The following is a 15,804-nucleotide window of genomic DNA, read 5'->3' on the forward strand; positions in this document are numbered from 1 at the left end:
AAACTTTTTTCAATGATAAACAAAACTTGCAAAATATATATTTTTGACTAAAAATATATTTTCTTTAATTAAAATACACTCAACCAACAAACCTTTTTCTACTTAAAGAACTACGTAAGCCTTGATCCCCTTAATGGGGTACGTAGGACCAAAATCAATATTGTCAGGCTCAATAATAAAAAAAAACTATTTTTTCTTCTTAATAATTGATTAATTAATCATAAAATTTAGTAATAATAATAATGGTAATAATAATAATAATAAAGTCATATATTTTAATGAAGGGTACCGCTTAAGGCGGGCGGGTAGGATGCTAATACCTTCCCTACCTTGTGACTGACTCCCGAACCTGGATATCAAAAATCCAAAAGCCCAAGGTAATTGGGCTTAAAAGATTTTTCTACATTTTTAACTATAAAATGTAGTGGCGACTCTAAACAAAGTCGTGCAGCCGAAAATCGGGGCGCGACAACTCCCAAACAAAGTCTTAGGGTTAGTTTGAGAGTTGGATTTTGGAGGGAAAGAAAGGGAAATGGAAGACTTGGGAGTCATCTCCCAAGTGTATTTCATGGCGCCTAAGCCTTTCCTTTCCCCTCCTTCTCCTCCAAAATCCAACTCCTAAACTAACCCTTAGGGTGTGTTTGGGAGTACCATTTTGGAGGGGGAGAGAAGGAAGGGGAGGGTTTAGGAGAGAGATTCTCTTGTTTGGGAGTTTAGTGGAGGAGAGGGGAGAGTTTTGAAGGGTTTTTCAAACCCCCTCAAACCCTCCAAATCCCAAAACACCTAGTTCCCCCAAATTGGGGTGTTTTGGGAGGAAAGTAGGTCAACTTATCTAACTATCCTTATTAATATTATTCTATAACATATAATACATAACATATTATAACATATTATTGATTTTTTAAAGGGGAATGAGTAAAATAGTATTTTTATATTACATTAACCCTTCATCCCCTCTTATCTAAATTCCACACTCCCAAACAAGGGAGGGGTTTAGTTGGATTTGCCCTCCCTTCTCATTCCTTTCCTCCCCCCTCTCATCCCTCTCATTTTCTTTCACTCCTAACTCCCAAACAAAGCCTTAAGGGATATGTTGCTTTGATTCTACTTGCACAAAAGGGAACCTCTTGATATAATAGAGGAGTTGACATTGAGGATTGAATGGAAATACAAATTCTACATTATTATCGATTTAAAATATATATTTGAATGTTTTAGAGTAATCTATTATTAATAAGCATTTGGGAACAGTATCAACCCTTATAAAAAATTTCAAAGAAATCTTTTACCACATGGTATAATAAGAATGGTTTTTTGTTGGAACATATAAAGAGGATGATATAGAAAAACAAAATAGCACTCTAAATTTTCTTGTTTGCTACAAAACAAGTCTAGCAATTCACTTCACATATTTTAAAGGATTTATATCTCATGCAAATCTAGATTTACCTAATAGAGTATTAGCTAAATTGGCTATCACGACAAAGCTAGATTGGCTCCCTTAAAAATTTGACCAACTAATTGCTTTGCCCCTCAAATCAAGATCAAAAGAAACATTTTCTTAAGTTCAACTTTTAAGATTGACCATAAGAAAACAAAAGTGACTCAGTTTTCTAGAAAAACTAAGGATAAAAAACTTATAATTCCTTCAATGTATCATTTTTCAAAATAATATATAATATATGAATAATAAAATAATATATATATATATATATATATATATATATATATATATATATATATATATATATATATATATATATATATATATATATATATATATATATATATATATATATATATATATATATATATATATATATATATATTATTTTATTATTCACATTTTTTCCAAGAGACAACGATAATTAAATATAAATTGTGAATTGATACAACAATAAATTAAAAACTCCATACATTTTTTCCCTCATAAATTTATTCACTTTTGGCTGCTTGCCAAGACTGAGTTTAAGAAAATCTTAAAAAGAATGAGGTAAAGGATATACAAATATTAGGACATGTTTATATACACAACACAAAGAATTATAGTACAAAACATGTATACCATAGTTTAATTACACAAGGACCAACCGTTTGTTATCCTCTTTATAGGAAAGTAGCATTAAAAGCAACAACAAAAAATGATTAGTAGAAAAATTGACCCCATTAGCAAAATTTGCTTTTGTATGTTATAATCTCTTTCTAGATAGATATAACTCATTTTCTGAATGTTTTCAGAATAGCACTTCAGGTGAACTTTCTTATGCCAGTGTGAGTTCAAAGCTAAACTAAACCAATTTACAAACTTAACTCTCTCTTTTACAATACTTCCCCACTCATTGTAGCAATATGTATCTTTCATTATGTCAAGCTCATCAGACTCCATTGCACAATCTGTAGATAAAGAAATAAGAAATGACAAAGTTTTCATAGCCAATAACCTCAAATAATATAAAAAGAAAACACCATTCACTTTCTTTAATTTCACATTCTGGTGCTCATTGAGTAGAGTCAAAAGTTGCATACATATAATGGTTGACAAAAAAGAGAACACATGGTAAATCAAGATGATTCCTCAACATGCTCCTTTGAGCCTATGCATGTTCTGAACAATAGAAGCACTATAGCAAACCTCAAACATATGTGACAAATAGAACTCACGACATTGTTGCAACACATGAAATTAAAATATAGAAAATTGTGGGAAAATAAAGCATAATTAGTTCAGAATAAGTTCATAAAAATAAAATAGTTCAAAACTCATAAATACACAGTAGCAGTACAGTAGGTAAACTCTACAACCTCCTATCTCCTAAGCAACATCTAGAATTATCATTGATTTGATTTTATCTTCCCATTGCATACAAATGATTTGATCTATTTTGGGAAAACTACATTACCTTCAAAAGATGATGACAGTGTATGGTAAGTGAGGAAGCCAACTTCCAAGTCTTTGTCATTTTTCCTACTTGGGATGGTATAAATTGGGTACCTATCCAGTGATGAAGAGTTCAGGTAACATCTTTATACCATGAAAACCAACCGAGATTAGACATCTTAAGAAAGTAACATGAACAACAAAATACAAAAATTAAAAAATAAGAGCATTCCCATGCATTTATACTAAAAAGATAGAACTAAAGTTTTGAGCCAAGTAAGAGTCTTATCACCAACTTACAACTTATACCATTGTTGCCATAGAATTCATCTTGTAATTCTTGTCTATTAACTCACAAACACAGATCTATTTTGCCTTTAATTAAATTGGCTCTAGTCACAATTCACAGAGTTCACATGTAAACAAGAACAACAAATCATGCTCACCAAGACACAGCCATCCAACTTGCTGGTGAAAGATCCACACTCTTGAATGTCATTAATGTCGGATAGCTTTTAGCTAACTCGGGTATCTGAAACGAAAACAAGCATTAGTAATGTATCACGTTAATGCAACACACAAATTAATCCATCTATATTCCTCTTATGAACTCACTATCCTAAAACCTTAAGTTATTAGGATTTAGGTGAAGCTAGATGAATATCTTCATTAAATTTTAAACAATTACAACTGAAAAAAGGTTGTGATTAGTGACTACTACTAAGGACTAACACTGAAGTAAAAGGCTACCTTATCAATAAGTGGAACCCTAAAGTAAGGTGAAGCCATCTCAGTATACTCAAAGTAAAGGTGGCCAAGCTTATCTCAGTACACATGCTTTGCTAGAAGTGTCACTTAATGATCTAGATAGCTTATCACTTCCACTCTCATCACTCCACAAATCACTTTCAAATTCAACACCATCGCTATCCTCTTTTCGATTCCTAGAAAAGATAAAGGTGATTTTGCACCATTTTGTCAACAAATTTAGTAATTATAAGCAATACATTAATTATTTCCTGCATACCTAGAAGCTGCAACAGACTTATTGGTATAGATTTGGATGGCAGATAGATAAGGAACATAATATTGTACCACTCTAACACCATTTTCCAACATTACAGGTGCGCCAACGCCATACGCACTCCATTCATAATAGCAGTCCCAAAGATCTTTTGGACTGAAGAATTTAATCGAGCCTGTACTAGGAGGATGCCAGAGGCTGTTTAGATCATTGAAAGAGCTCTGCAAAATACATAACAAAATGAAAGAAAATTAAGGAAACAAATCATGAAACCAATGTCCTTTCATATTTCTCATAAAATGAATAGCGATATATCTTTTAACTTTGAACTAGAAAGATGACAGAGTCATTAAATCATTATACATCACCACAACAAGGTATTCTCATGTTTAAGATGAAGGATTTACGTAGCAAAGAAGTTGTGAGTTCGAGTCTCACCCAGAACAAAATACTAACATACTATGGCAATGTCTCTCATTCAGTAACAATTAACAAAGGTTAAGGGAAATACTGAATTGGTCCATAGAATATGTAAGGGATTAACCCTAGCAAACACATATTTTGTATTTTGGGAGTTAGAAGACAAAATAATGCTTCATAATTTTTTTCATTAATGGAATAATTAGTTCCCACCTAATAAGTACTTGATATTTTGGTACAAATTTTTTTCTGCGTACAATAATAAGTACTTGATATGAAAGAATAATATTAGGCTGACCATGGATAAAGAGAAAAAAAAATGTATGCACTCTAATTCTAAGAGTTTATATATTGTGAGTCTATTATCTATCATTCATTTTTAATTATTGTTGACTTTTAAAAAAAATAATACAACTAAATAGTGAATGATATAATCACTACATATAAATCTTGATACTAATATTACATTGCATATTTGCATATGTATTATACTCATGAATAAAAGAACAACCGACTCAAATAAAATAGTAAATATTAAAATATTATTTATTTCCTTCATTTACACATGGTCTTTAAACGTAATGAGATGATTATCTATTGAGAAAATATATATGCACTTACACTATATTATCCAAAATTTATATTTAACCATTATTGATTTTTTAAATAAAAAAATAATACAAATTAATAATGAATGATATAATTATATAATGACTTATATAAATTTTTATACTTACATTCTATATATTTTACACTTTTGATAATTCTCGTATAAACTTATTAAATTTTGATTAGATTTCAATTTGTCCTTTTTTGTCAAGGTTGTCACGCTGTCACTGGTCCATATACAAAAACTAAAATGATTGAATGGGTGTAAACTTTAATTTAGTATCTATTCACTATTCATATATTATTTTTGTCGAGTGTAGGAATTATATCTTAGTATAAAGATTTTTATATAATTAGTATATTATTTATATTTCATTTATAATAGTTAAATATGAATAATATAATAATAACAATATAAATAACTCTTATGCTATAGTACTTATTAATATAAAATGTTGAATAAAGGGAATAATATATAGTAACAAAATAAAAAACTATGATGAACTCTTCGGCTTTAGCTCTAAATCGAAAGACTCCTTAATCGTGAAATACATTGCAAAGGGCTCTCTTGCTTTCTGACACCTTCATGATCATTATATTTTCTGATGCAAACTTCTGACCGTGTCCGATGATAATCACCTCCAACGCCACATAGCATATTCTAAGCCAAATTGTTTCTAGTTCTTCTTTACTCATTTTAGGAATGACAAAAAAACTCGACCCGTAGGTACCTGTGGAAATACCTACAATGGGTACCTGCAATAATAGCTTATGGGCAGGAGCGGGTTTTGTGATACCCGCTCCATAAGTACCTGCAAATTTATATATTTACTTTTTAGTTAAAATTTTATATATGTTTGTTATTATTTTAAGATTATATATCATATACTTTATTATTATTTCATAATAAATTACACATAGACTATAATAATAAACTTATCATATAAATATCATATTATTCATGTAACAATTATTTTTATATATTGATAATTAAAAATTATATAAATATATAATTAAAATTAAAAACTCGTTGGGTACCTATAAATACCCGCTACCCACACGGGTACCCACAAATATTACAAGTTTGAATACGGGAAAATACTATCCGCGTCTGTCCGCGCCCGTTGTCATCCCTAACCCATTCCTCAATGATAGAGTTGTAAGAATATTATGTGTTCCAATACGTTCAATCTCAAACTAGTTAAGTCTTAATTCTATAATTTTCTAATAGATTCATTTCTATTTTATTGTATACGTTTTCATATATTAAATGAATTTTATTTTTTTTTGTTAATATTTTAACATTTATCATCCAGTCTTATATAATATGAAGTATTTTGTCTTATGATTTACACTTAAGATATACTTTTCTATCACATTTGACATGTGAAATATTTCTTATTTCATCTATTTAACTTTTTTTTTTTTGTATAACGGAAATAAATAACAAAAAGAAACTAAAGCATACGGGAAAGATCCATTTTCAGGATGGACAGAACTCCTATAGGTGAAGAATCCCAAATTCTCAAGTCCACATGAAGGCCTAAATTAAGTTTACACATGTAATCCATCGTCATATTTTCCTCTCTGTAGATATGTTGAAGTCGAACATTCCAATTCCTCTTAAGCAACCCACAGATGTTATGAAGAACTCGAGAAATAAGATCTAAGTGAATCTACACCTTATCAGAAATTAGATGAATTACTTCAAGACAGTCACTCTCCAAAGTAACTCGACAATAACCCAACTTCCAAGTCAACTCAAGTCCATGATTAATGGCTAATTTCATCCATTTAACTTGAATCATATGATTTACATGTCTTTCAATAAATTACTTTATGTTTTACATCAAGGTTTGTTAGTCTTCTACTTAACTTACATGATAAGTATTTTATTTAACTTCCACACTTGTATGAAATGCTTTTAAAGCAATTAAAGAATAATATAAATATTTCAAGTAAAATTAAAGCTAATGATGATTTCTTGACGGGCTCATGAACTTAGTTGATACTAACACGTAAGCATGCATTATCAGATTATTACATCATAAAATTTGATAAGACGAATGATTATTATATTTGTATCATTTTAGATGTGCTAGAGGGATAAGGCTATGAAGCACATATACGCATACGTGCATTGGATACGATACGTATCCGATACTCGACACGTATTTTTTCTAAAATGTAAGATATGATACGTTCAATGATACGTGTATAAATTAATAAAAAATATGATAAAATTATAAGTGTAAATCAAAATATTCAAAGTAAAAAATATAATGGAAATTGAAAATCATTGTCCTCCAAAATTCAAAGTATCAAAACTAGAAAATATATAGAATAATTCATAAAATTGCTTATTGTCTAGTCCTAGAAACAGAAATAGTATCAATTTCATCTCCTCCGTGACCATCATCTATAAAGAGGACAACTTCTATTTCTGGTTCATCTAGAGATAGTGTGGCTACTTGAAGAGTTCCAACACTATCAAAGTCTTCCCACGCATCTCCAGCAATGTCCCACATCTTAGTATCCTTTTTCTGTTTGCTCTTCACAACATACCTATGGCGGTAGAGGCAGTAAAACTAAGCACCTGCTGGCGACGTGGATCGATATTTCTGGTTCATCTAGAGATAGTGTGGCTACTTGAAGAGTTCCAACACTATCAAAGTCTTCCCACGCATCTCCAGCAATGTCCCACATCTTAGTATCCTTTTTCTGTTTGCTCTTCACAACATACCTATGGCGGTAGAGGCAGTAACACTAAGCACCTGTCGGCGACGTTATGGATCGGAAAATACCAGCTATTCAAGGGTCAATGTGGTGTGATGGTAAGTTGGTATGGTGTGAAAGTGAGTGTTTATTGAAAACAAATCTATCTTATCATAAAAACGAATCTATATATCTTATATTTTATTGAAAACGAATCTATATATCTTATATTTTATTGAAAACGAATCTATATATCTTATATTTTATTGAAAACGAATCTATATATCTTATATTTTATTGAAAACGAATCTATATATCTTATATTTTATTGAATACTCTATGGACATGTATCCTTCGCGAATCTGAGCGTATCCGTGTCGGATACGTGTCGGACACCGACACGCGATGGTATTTGGCGAATTGAGTATAATATATATGTACAGAAAAGTTATATACCTGAGGCAGAGTGTGAGAAGGAACAAGGGGAGTGACACATTGAAGAAAGCATTGCAGGTTCGAGGGATAGATTCTGGAACAACACGAGGAGAAGGTGGATGATGCCATTTTCTCGTTCATCAGAAAATTTTCTCCAGAAAATCCTCAACTCCAAAACATTGATGAGATTTTAGATTAATGGCCAAATGGGTATTAAAAAAGATCATTTTTTTTCCTTTTGGTGAATGAAAATTGGTTTTGGATATATGCATATATATCACATAGGAGCTCTTTAACAAATTGAACAACTTTCCAAAAAAGCACCAACTTTTCATCAAACTGCATATTTGTATCAGAAAATTACTTGTGGGAAGAGATTTGGATTATGCCATCAATGTCAGAAAATGGAAGAAAATTAAAATAAAATATTAAATGTGAAGAAGAGCAATAAAGGAAGAAAGAAAGCATTTAGATTGGTGAAAAGAGACAAAATACCAATCCAATGCTTTGGTTTTTTAATGCTTATGAATTTATTAGTGGTGGAATATTTTGTGAAAACCAAAATAGAAGAATTTGAAGTTAAAAGGTAGAAGGAGAAGGAAGAAGAGTATCGAAGGAGAGAGATGTAATAATGCTCTTATTAGAAACTAGTAGAACCCATGCATTCGCACGGGTGATAATGTGTGTTGCATAAATTTAATTAAAGAGTGACAACTTAAGTTGTTAATGAAAATGATAATTAAAACATTGTTTGTAATATTTCATTGTTGATGTAAAAATATTGAGACTATGAAATGATATTAAACCTGTAATGTTAAAATAATGAAAAATGTTATAAAAATTTGAATGAATTTAGTTGCAAAGAGGATGTTTGTTAACATGAGAATGTGAATAAATATTACCTCATAAACCTTGTTTTGTATATACTTGATTGTTGATGTCAAGTTGTTGTACATTGAGATGATATTGAATCTGTTATTTAAAAAATTGTATTAGTTAGAAATAAATATTTGAATCATAATGTAAAATAAGTTATAGAATACCTGTAGATTTTGGAAAACTTCTTTATAAACGACATTTGTCGTTGTCTTCAGTGGTTTACCAGCCTTGTCATGTATCAATATATTCAATCCTTTTTTGCTCTGTACTCTTGAAACAACTACATATAATTGACCATGACTGAATACTGGTTTAAGCAAATACAATCCTACGCTCTGTAATGATTGTCCTTGCGATTTGTTGATTGTCATAGCATATGATACAATTATAGGGAACTGTCTTCGGATAAGCATGAAAGGTCATGAAGACTGGGATGGTGACATTGATAATCTAGGAATGTAAGTGATATTCCCAATGTTTTTTCCAGACATTATTTTTGCCTCAAGTACATGATTAGCCATCTTCGTAACTACTAACCTTGTACCGTTACATAACCCTTCCGATTGATCTAAATTCCTTAACAACATAATCGGGGTGCCTACTTTTAGCTTGATCTTATAATTTGGAAGACATGATGTTGAAAGTGAATTTAGAAATTCAGGAGTTAATATGTTGAATGCTTCATTATCATTAGCATCAGACATATCAACTTCATCTGAACTCAAGTATTCTTTTTCATCGCCTGTAAGTATACATTAGAATAGTTATTACTATAAATATAGTAAATGTAATACATATAACATAAATGTGTATATCGAATAAAATTGAATACTTTACCTAGAATTTTCATCAAAACATATTCATTGATTTGATCAACAATCTCAATTGTTGATGCAAGTAGTGCTCTACATTGAAGAAATTGTTCATCCTTGTAATGGTCTTGTAAGTTTGGGTAGGTGCTACAGACTATGGCCTCAATTGGGTTATCATAATCTACAATCAGAAGTTCATCTGAGATATCAATTTCAGCACAACCATCATTAGGCTCAAATAATTTTCCATTTCCCATCTTTAGTATCCACTCAGAGAATTGCTTGATATCTGATTCATTGTCATGATTTTGTAAACGCATGTTCTTTGTTAGGGTTAAAGTTGTACATTGATGCCAAAGATATGATGCATTAATTGTTGCATGCACAATATCTGAACGACAACCTCTTGGAACCACTGATAGTATTTGTCTAAAATCACCTCCAAATACTACAACCTTTCCTCTAAACAAAATTGAGCCATTTGTTGTTCCCATGATGTCGCAAAGACTTTTATCAAGTGCTTCGAAGCAAAAATTATGTGACATTAGAGCTTCATCCCATATAATTAACTTTGTTTGTTTCAATAATTCTGCAAGTTCAGTTCCTTGATGAATGTTGCAAACATAATTATCAAAAGTTGGTATTGGAATTTTGAATTTAGAATGTGCTGTCCTACCCCTAGGTAATAGTAAAGAAGCTATACCACTTGAAGCCACAGTCAATACAATATGCTTTTGATATCTCAATGCGTAAGTTAGAGTTCGCCACATGTGCGTTTTTCCAGTTCCTCCATAATCATATAGAAAAAACATGTGACCTTCTTGATGGTTAACATCTTGCATTATAGTCTGGAATATATTATATTGTTCTTCTGCATAATATGAAATGAATATGTCAACATTCATCTTATTAATAGATATATTAATTAGGACATTCATTAAATAAAGAATTTTCTAAGAAAATGGAATTACCTGTTAAAGAGTTGAAAAGAGAATGAAAGTTTCTCTTTAATTCATCTATATCATAATTAAGCTATTGATATATTAGTCTATTGCCTAATTGACTTGTTACGTACCCATTTGGGTAGGGCATTGGAGGATAGTCCTTCAAACTCCTTCGATTTCCTTCAAGTAGTTTTTCAATCTCCAATAAAGTTAGATTTTGTAGTTGTTCATCTGTAAGAACCAACCCTATAAGATATAAAATGTGTTAAATGATATAATATATTTAAATAAAACAAAATTTTAATAATACAATGTAATATAATTATTGGATACCTTGATTATTGGAGATATTTCTTTGATTGTAAAGAATTCCATCAGATAACCATTGCCACGTGTTCTGCCAAACATGATTTGGCCTATTCATAGATGTTGATAAAAGCATTGTGACAAATAATTTCCTCAAGTAGAAACCAGAACCCCAATCCTTTGCTTCTCTTAGAGCTTCAATGTACTCTCTATCATCCTTAAGTAAACCACATGCAAAGCACGCATCCCTGAATGTTTTGTATCGAATATTTGAAACAAATTCTTATATTTTCATAACATGTTGGTCCTTTAACAATTGTCAACATCATCCTTAGATAGTACAGCTCACTAGTGCATGGAGAAACCCAAATTAATCTTCCAATTGTATAACCTGATTTTCTTGGCTTCCAAGACCTAGTTTTCTTCACATAAACCAATTTTGACACATATTGAGCATAAGCCAATGTTCTACCTTCTGGATATTTTTTATTAGCTTCCATCCAAGATGTAAACATAGATTCTTATATAGTTGGTCTTGAAAGAATATTGTCAATATCCTCGTGATCATTAAAATAAACAAGTTGTTCACCTGGAAGATGAAAGTATAATCGTTCAACAACTGGTTTTTCAATGAATTGGAAATTTAAAAATTCTCCAACATGCTTCTGATGGTGATACATATCTACAATCAAGATATTGTTTAACATCATCAATGTTAATGAGAGCCTATGATGCACCATCATCTGTTGGTTCAATAACAGCTGTTATCCTATCATACCCTTTGTTTATATACTTGAATAAGTACTTGACTGAAGTACTTTGGTTACACCACTCCATATTAATGTGAGCTTGGTACTTGATTAATAGTTGCGGATTGTAAGGCACAACATAGCGATTGTCAAGAGATATGCCATTTTTTTCAACAATGTTTCCATTATCTCTTCTCATATAAACATGATATCCATCTTCATCAACAATTTTAGATTGTTGAATTTTTTTTGGAAAATACTGAGAACAGTTACCATCTTTCATACATGAAGAAGACATATTGCAAGACCCACATGGACCATGAATCATATGTGACTTCACCAAGTTGTACAATTCAGGATCATGTTGTTGATTTGGAATCTCAGAAGAGATAATTCTATCAATGTCATTTGGAGATGGATATTTGTTAGAAGGATGCAAAAAAATAAGCAAGTGCACATGTGGTAAACTTCTCTTCTGAAATTCAATGGTATACATATCTGAAACATTAAATCATAAAGGAATAATAAGTATCCAAAATTACTTATATGCTAACATATATGAGATAAAGTCAAAAATATTGTCAAATATATACTTACACGCCGTTACTTTACCCAAGATATGTGTTTTCTTTATATCTTGAAGCAACTGTTCAAACTTCATTTTGAACACTCTTGAGATTATGTCTGGTCTATCATGCAGCTTCAAACTCAAAGGATTAACAAATCTTAGAATTTCAGGCCAATTAGGATTGCATGTCATTGTTAGAAACAAATCAGGAAATCCCAATGAACTACATATAGCCATCCCATCAATGTATAATTGATCCATGTACCTACGACTACCAACAAATGTTGAAGGTAATATGACTCTTTTTCCAATATTTGATCCTTCACTTTGGTCATTTATTTGAGACTGATTCAAATTTCTGTATCTATCAACCCTTAACTTTGACTGATTTCTTTTGATAAAGGATAATCGTTCAGACTCCACCATAGTATAATCATCAACTAAAAACTGATGAAAAAGTCTTCTTGACCTCAACAAAGTTTGAGGCTCATTCTTCCTTGTTTGCAATCTAAAGGATATCCATTCTCTCACTGTTAGACGATTTCTTTTTCTATTTTGAGAATTAGCTCTAGCTCTATGACAAACATCATGTCTGTAACCATCCTCCCCAAATGGAAACAACAATGGATATTGAAAAGCTAAATAGCTTGCATGTAATTCATCAATTTTCTTTAATTGACCATTTTGTGTCTCCATAATTATATCTCTTTGTGATGTTGAATCAATATCTCCAACTATTAAAGCAACAACTTCAGAAACTGTTGGTAAGTTATTTACTCTACCATCAGAACTCCTTTCAGAAATTAGCTTCAATTTCAAATTAGGAATTACACCATCTTTTAATCTTTCCCTTGCCATTCTGAAGGACTTTGCATGAACATTATTTTCATCCAACATTTGTGATAATTGGCAAACTACTTGGGAATCAACCTTGTTGTTCCTATATTAATCAATTGAACAAAAAATCAATTAGATTGTTAACAATCGAAAAAATATGACATTATTATGTAGGTAATATTATTATCTACCTTAATCCTTCCATTCTGTTTTGAATTTCATTTTCTGTATCATAAATGTAAAGTTGGGCAAACTTTGGACCTTGTCCAGGCATCGGCAACATGCTACCAATACGATGACATGGTTGTCCTTGTATCGTAATAGTTGGAGGACCTCTACCGTTATTAATAGATCTATCAAATTTTGCACCCGCAAATGTGAAGGCAAACATCATGTTGTACATACGAATATTGTTTTGATAATTTAGACTATCACGAGAGTGCATATAAAAAAAGGAGATGTTGAGGGTTTGGAGGAGGTGTTTCCAATAAGGGTATTTGTACTTTACCATCACCACAACAAAGTTCATATTTAGGTGTTGTAGTGTTTCTATGTTTACGCTTTCGCTCTTCATACCACATGCATGCTCCACAATCATCACATTCAATAACAGGATCACCAATGTGAGAATAACCTAAACAAACAATATTAAAGTTAGTGCCAATATTTCTACTTTTGGAACAATATTAAAGTTAGTGCCTCTTCCTCAGTGTGGTTTAGCAATTTAAGGAATGAAGGATGGTTCAAGTATGATATTGGAACCACAAACCTCTTCTTTTGGAACTCTCCAACATATACTGCTACATGTCCCTTTGGAACATTGCAATTATTTCTACTATGAACATTCTGTGATGTGGATTTCAATATCTGTTTTGCATGAAGCATCATAAATGGCAAACAAATACCCATTATATATATATGATCTGGGCTTTAACTTAATAGATATATAAAAAGGAAAGTTTGAAAAAGGTTGCAAATTTATTGTTATAGAAAGCACTATAGATATTGTATTTATAGCATCAAAGCACAAGGTGGAAAACCAGAGGGATCCCACTTTAACTGTAGAGTCACATGGCTTTACTCACTCTACTTCAAAATCCAAACACTGCTATTTATGATTCCAACTTGGTTTCATTGTACTAATCCTACTCTTGGTGTACTATTAATTAAAATTTAAAATGTATAGTAAATAACCTTGATGTTTTTGAAGCATTGAGGTTGTATGGGAATTATCGAATTGATCTTCATCATCCGAAGAGTATTCAATGTTAACATCGTCTAAATCTAAAGTATATTAGTGTTAAAGAGATCCATGAAATTGATTGTTGTAAATGACTAATAATAAACTAAAATATTAAATGAGTACCTTGTATGTCAATTTCAGAATCGTCATCATCTTCGTTAGTATGATGATTGAATTCTTGACTATAACTTTTGGTTGATGAGAAATGAGACTTATTTTCTTTTCTTGGTCCCATGTTGTTCAAGTTTTCAAGATCTAACATGCTCCCATATATATTCATAAGATTTATGCCTAAAGACCCTTGGTTTGCAAATCTCTTTTTCCTAGTTTGCTCATGGATCTCAGATGGTTGGGTATGAGATGTCGAACTTGAACAACCATTGGTATTCAAGAAACCATAAGTCTGTTTCAGATTTTCACAATTTAAATCTATATGTGAAAGAGGGGTTCTACTCATTTGCATTGGTGTAGATTTTTGATGTTGGGATTGCAATGATGAAAGTGATAGTTGTTTTGATCTTGAATAGTTTAAACCCTTATCCTTCAAGATAGTCTTTTTTTTCTTGCTATTGAAGGATCGTTGTTTGGATTATTTGTATCCATTTGATATCAACAGAAATAGATATACATTCAACAAATCAAGTCTTGTTTTATGCATAATATATACATGCAAGTCTAAGATTAGTTTATAATTTAAATAATTAAACAATAAAACAGGTGGCAACGAAATATCTTAAGGTTCTTTTCGGTTAAATACATTCCCTTGTAAGGGACAATGCTTAATCCTAGCATGTTTTTTAGTTGACTTTAAAAGCATAATTCTTGAATCCTAAATAAAAATTGAATACAAACTTAATAAGAACCATCAATTTCACCAAACATATTTCTTTAGTACTAAATACAAACTATTAAAATATAAAAAATTGGATGTAATACACAATCAATTGATGGTGTATGTATGATTACAGAACTATAAATTTTATATATAAATGATTACAATGCAATAAAATTACAGTGACATAAAATCAATGTTTAATAAATACATCATACAAAGCATTGATTAAAAAAACCTTTGTTGTATAATCAAGTTCATTATATCCATAAAATTATAATTATACATATTTAAATCTTTTTAAAATTGTCCACATAACAGTCCCTAGCATGTTACAACAAAATATAAATTAGTTACAATATGAACATAGCAGACCGATGAAGAGATCATAGTGGGGATGTCCATAACATGCCTGCTTTGATAACATTTTAACAAAAATAATATTAAACAGAATCAACCATATATTAATGTATATGTCAATCATATAACTCATCTCTAACTAATCTTTAACTAAATACAGTTGTAATGTGAAAATGATAAACAACAATTTGCA

The 15,804-nt window shown here is 30.8% G+C and overlaps 1 protein-coding gene and 1 pseudogene across 1 annotated transcript; both read right to left on the bottom strand.

The window, feature by feature from the left end:
- The window catches only part of LOC109357932, a 9,136-nt pseudogene extending 440 nt beyond the window's left edge, over positions 1-8,696 (bottom strand).
- Positions 9,380-10,614, bottom strand: LOC109357933 (ATP-dependent DNA helicase PIF1-like). Its single transcript, XM_019601987.1, has 2 exons — positions 9,924-10,614; positions 9,380-9,702 (listed from the first exon to the last, which is right to left on the bottom strand). The coding sequence occupies exons 1-2, from the start codon at positions 10,612-10,614 to the stop codon at positions 9,380-9,382; spliced, it is 1,014 nt and encodes a 337-aa protein (XP_019457532.1).

Source organism: Lupinus angustifolius, chromosome LG10 (genome assembly GCF_001865875.1).
Source record: "Lupinus angustifolius cultivar Tanjil chromosome LG10, LupAngTanjil_v1.0, whole genome shotgun sequence".
In the NCBI taxonomy this organism is placed as follows: domain Eukaryota; kingdom Viridiplantae; phylum Streptophyta; class Magnoliopsida; order Fabales; family Fabaceae; genus Lupinus; species Lupinus angustifolius.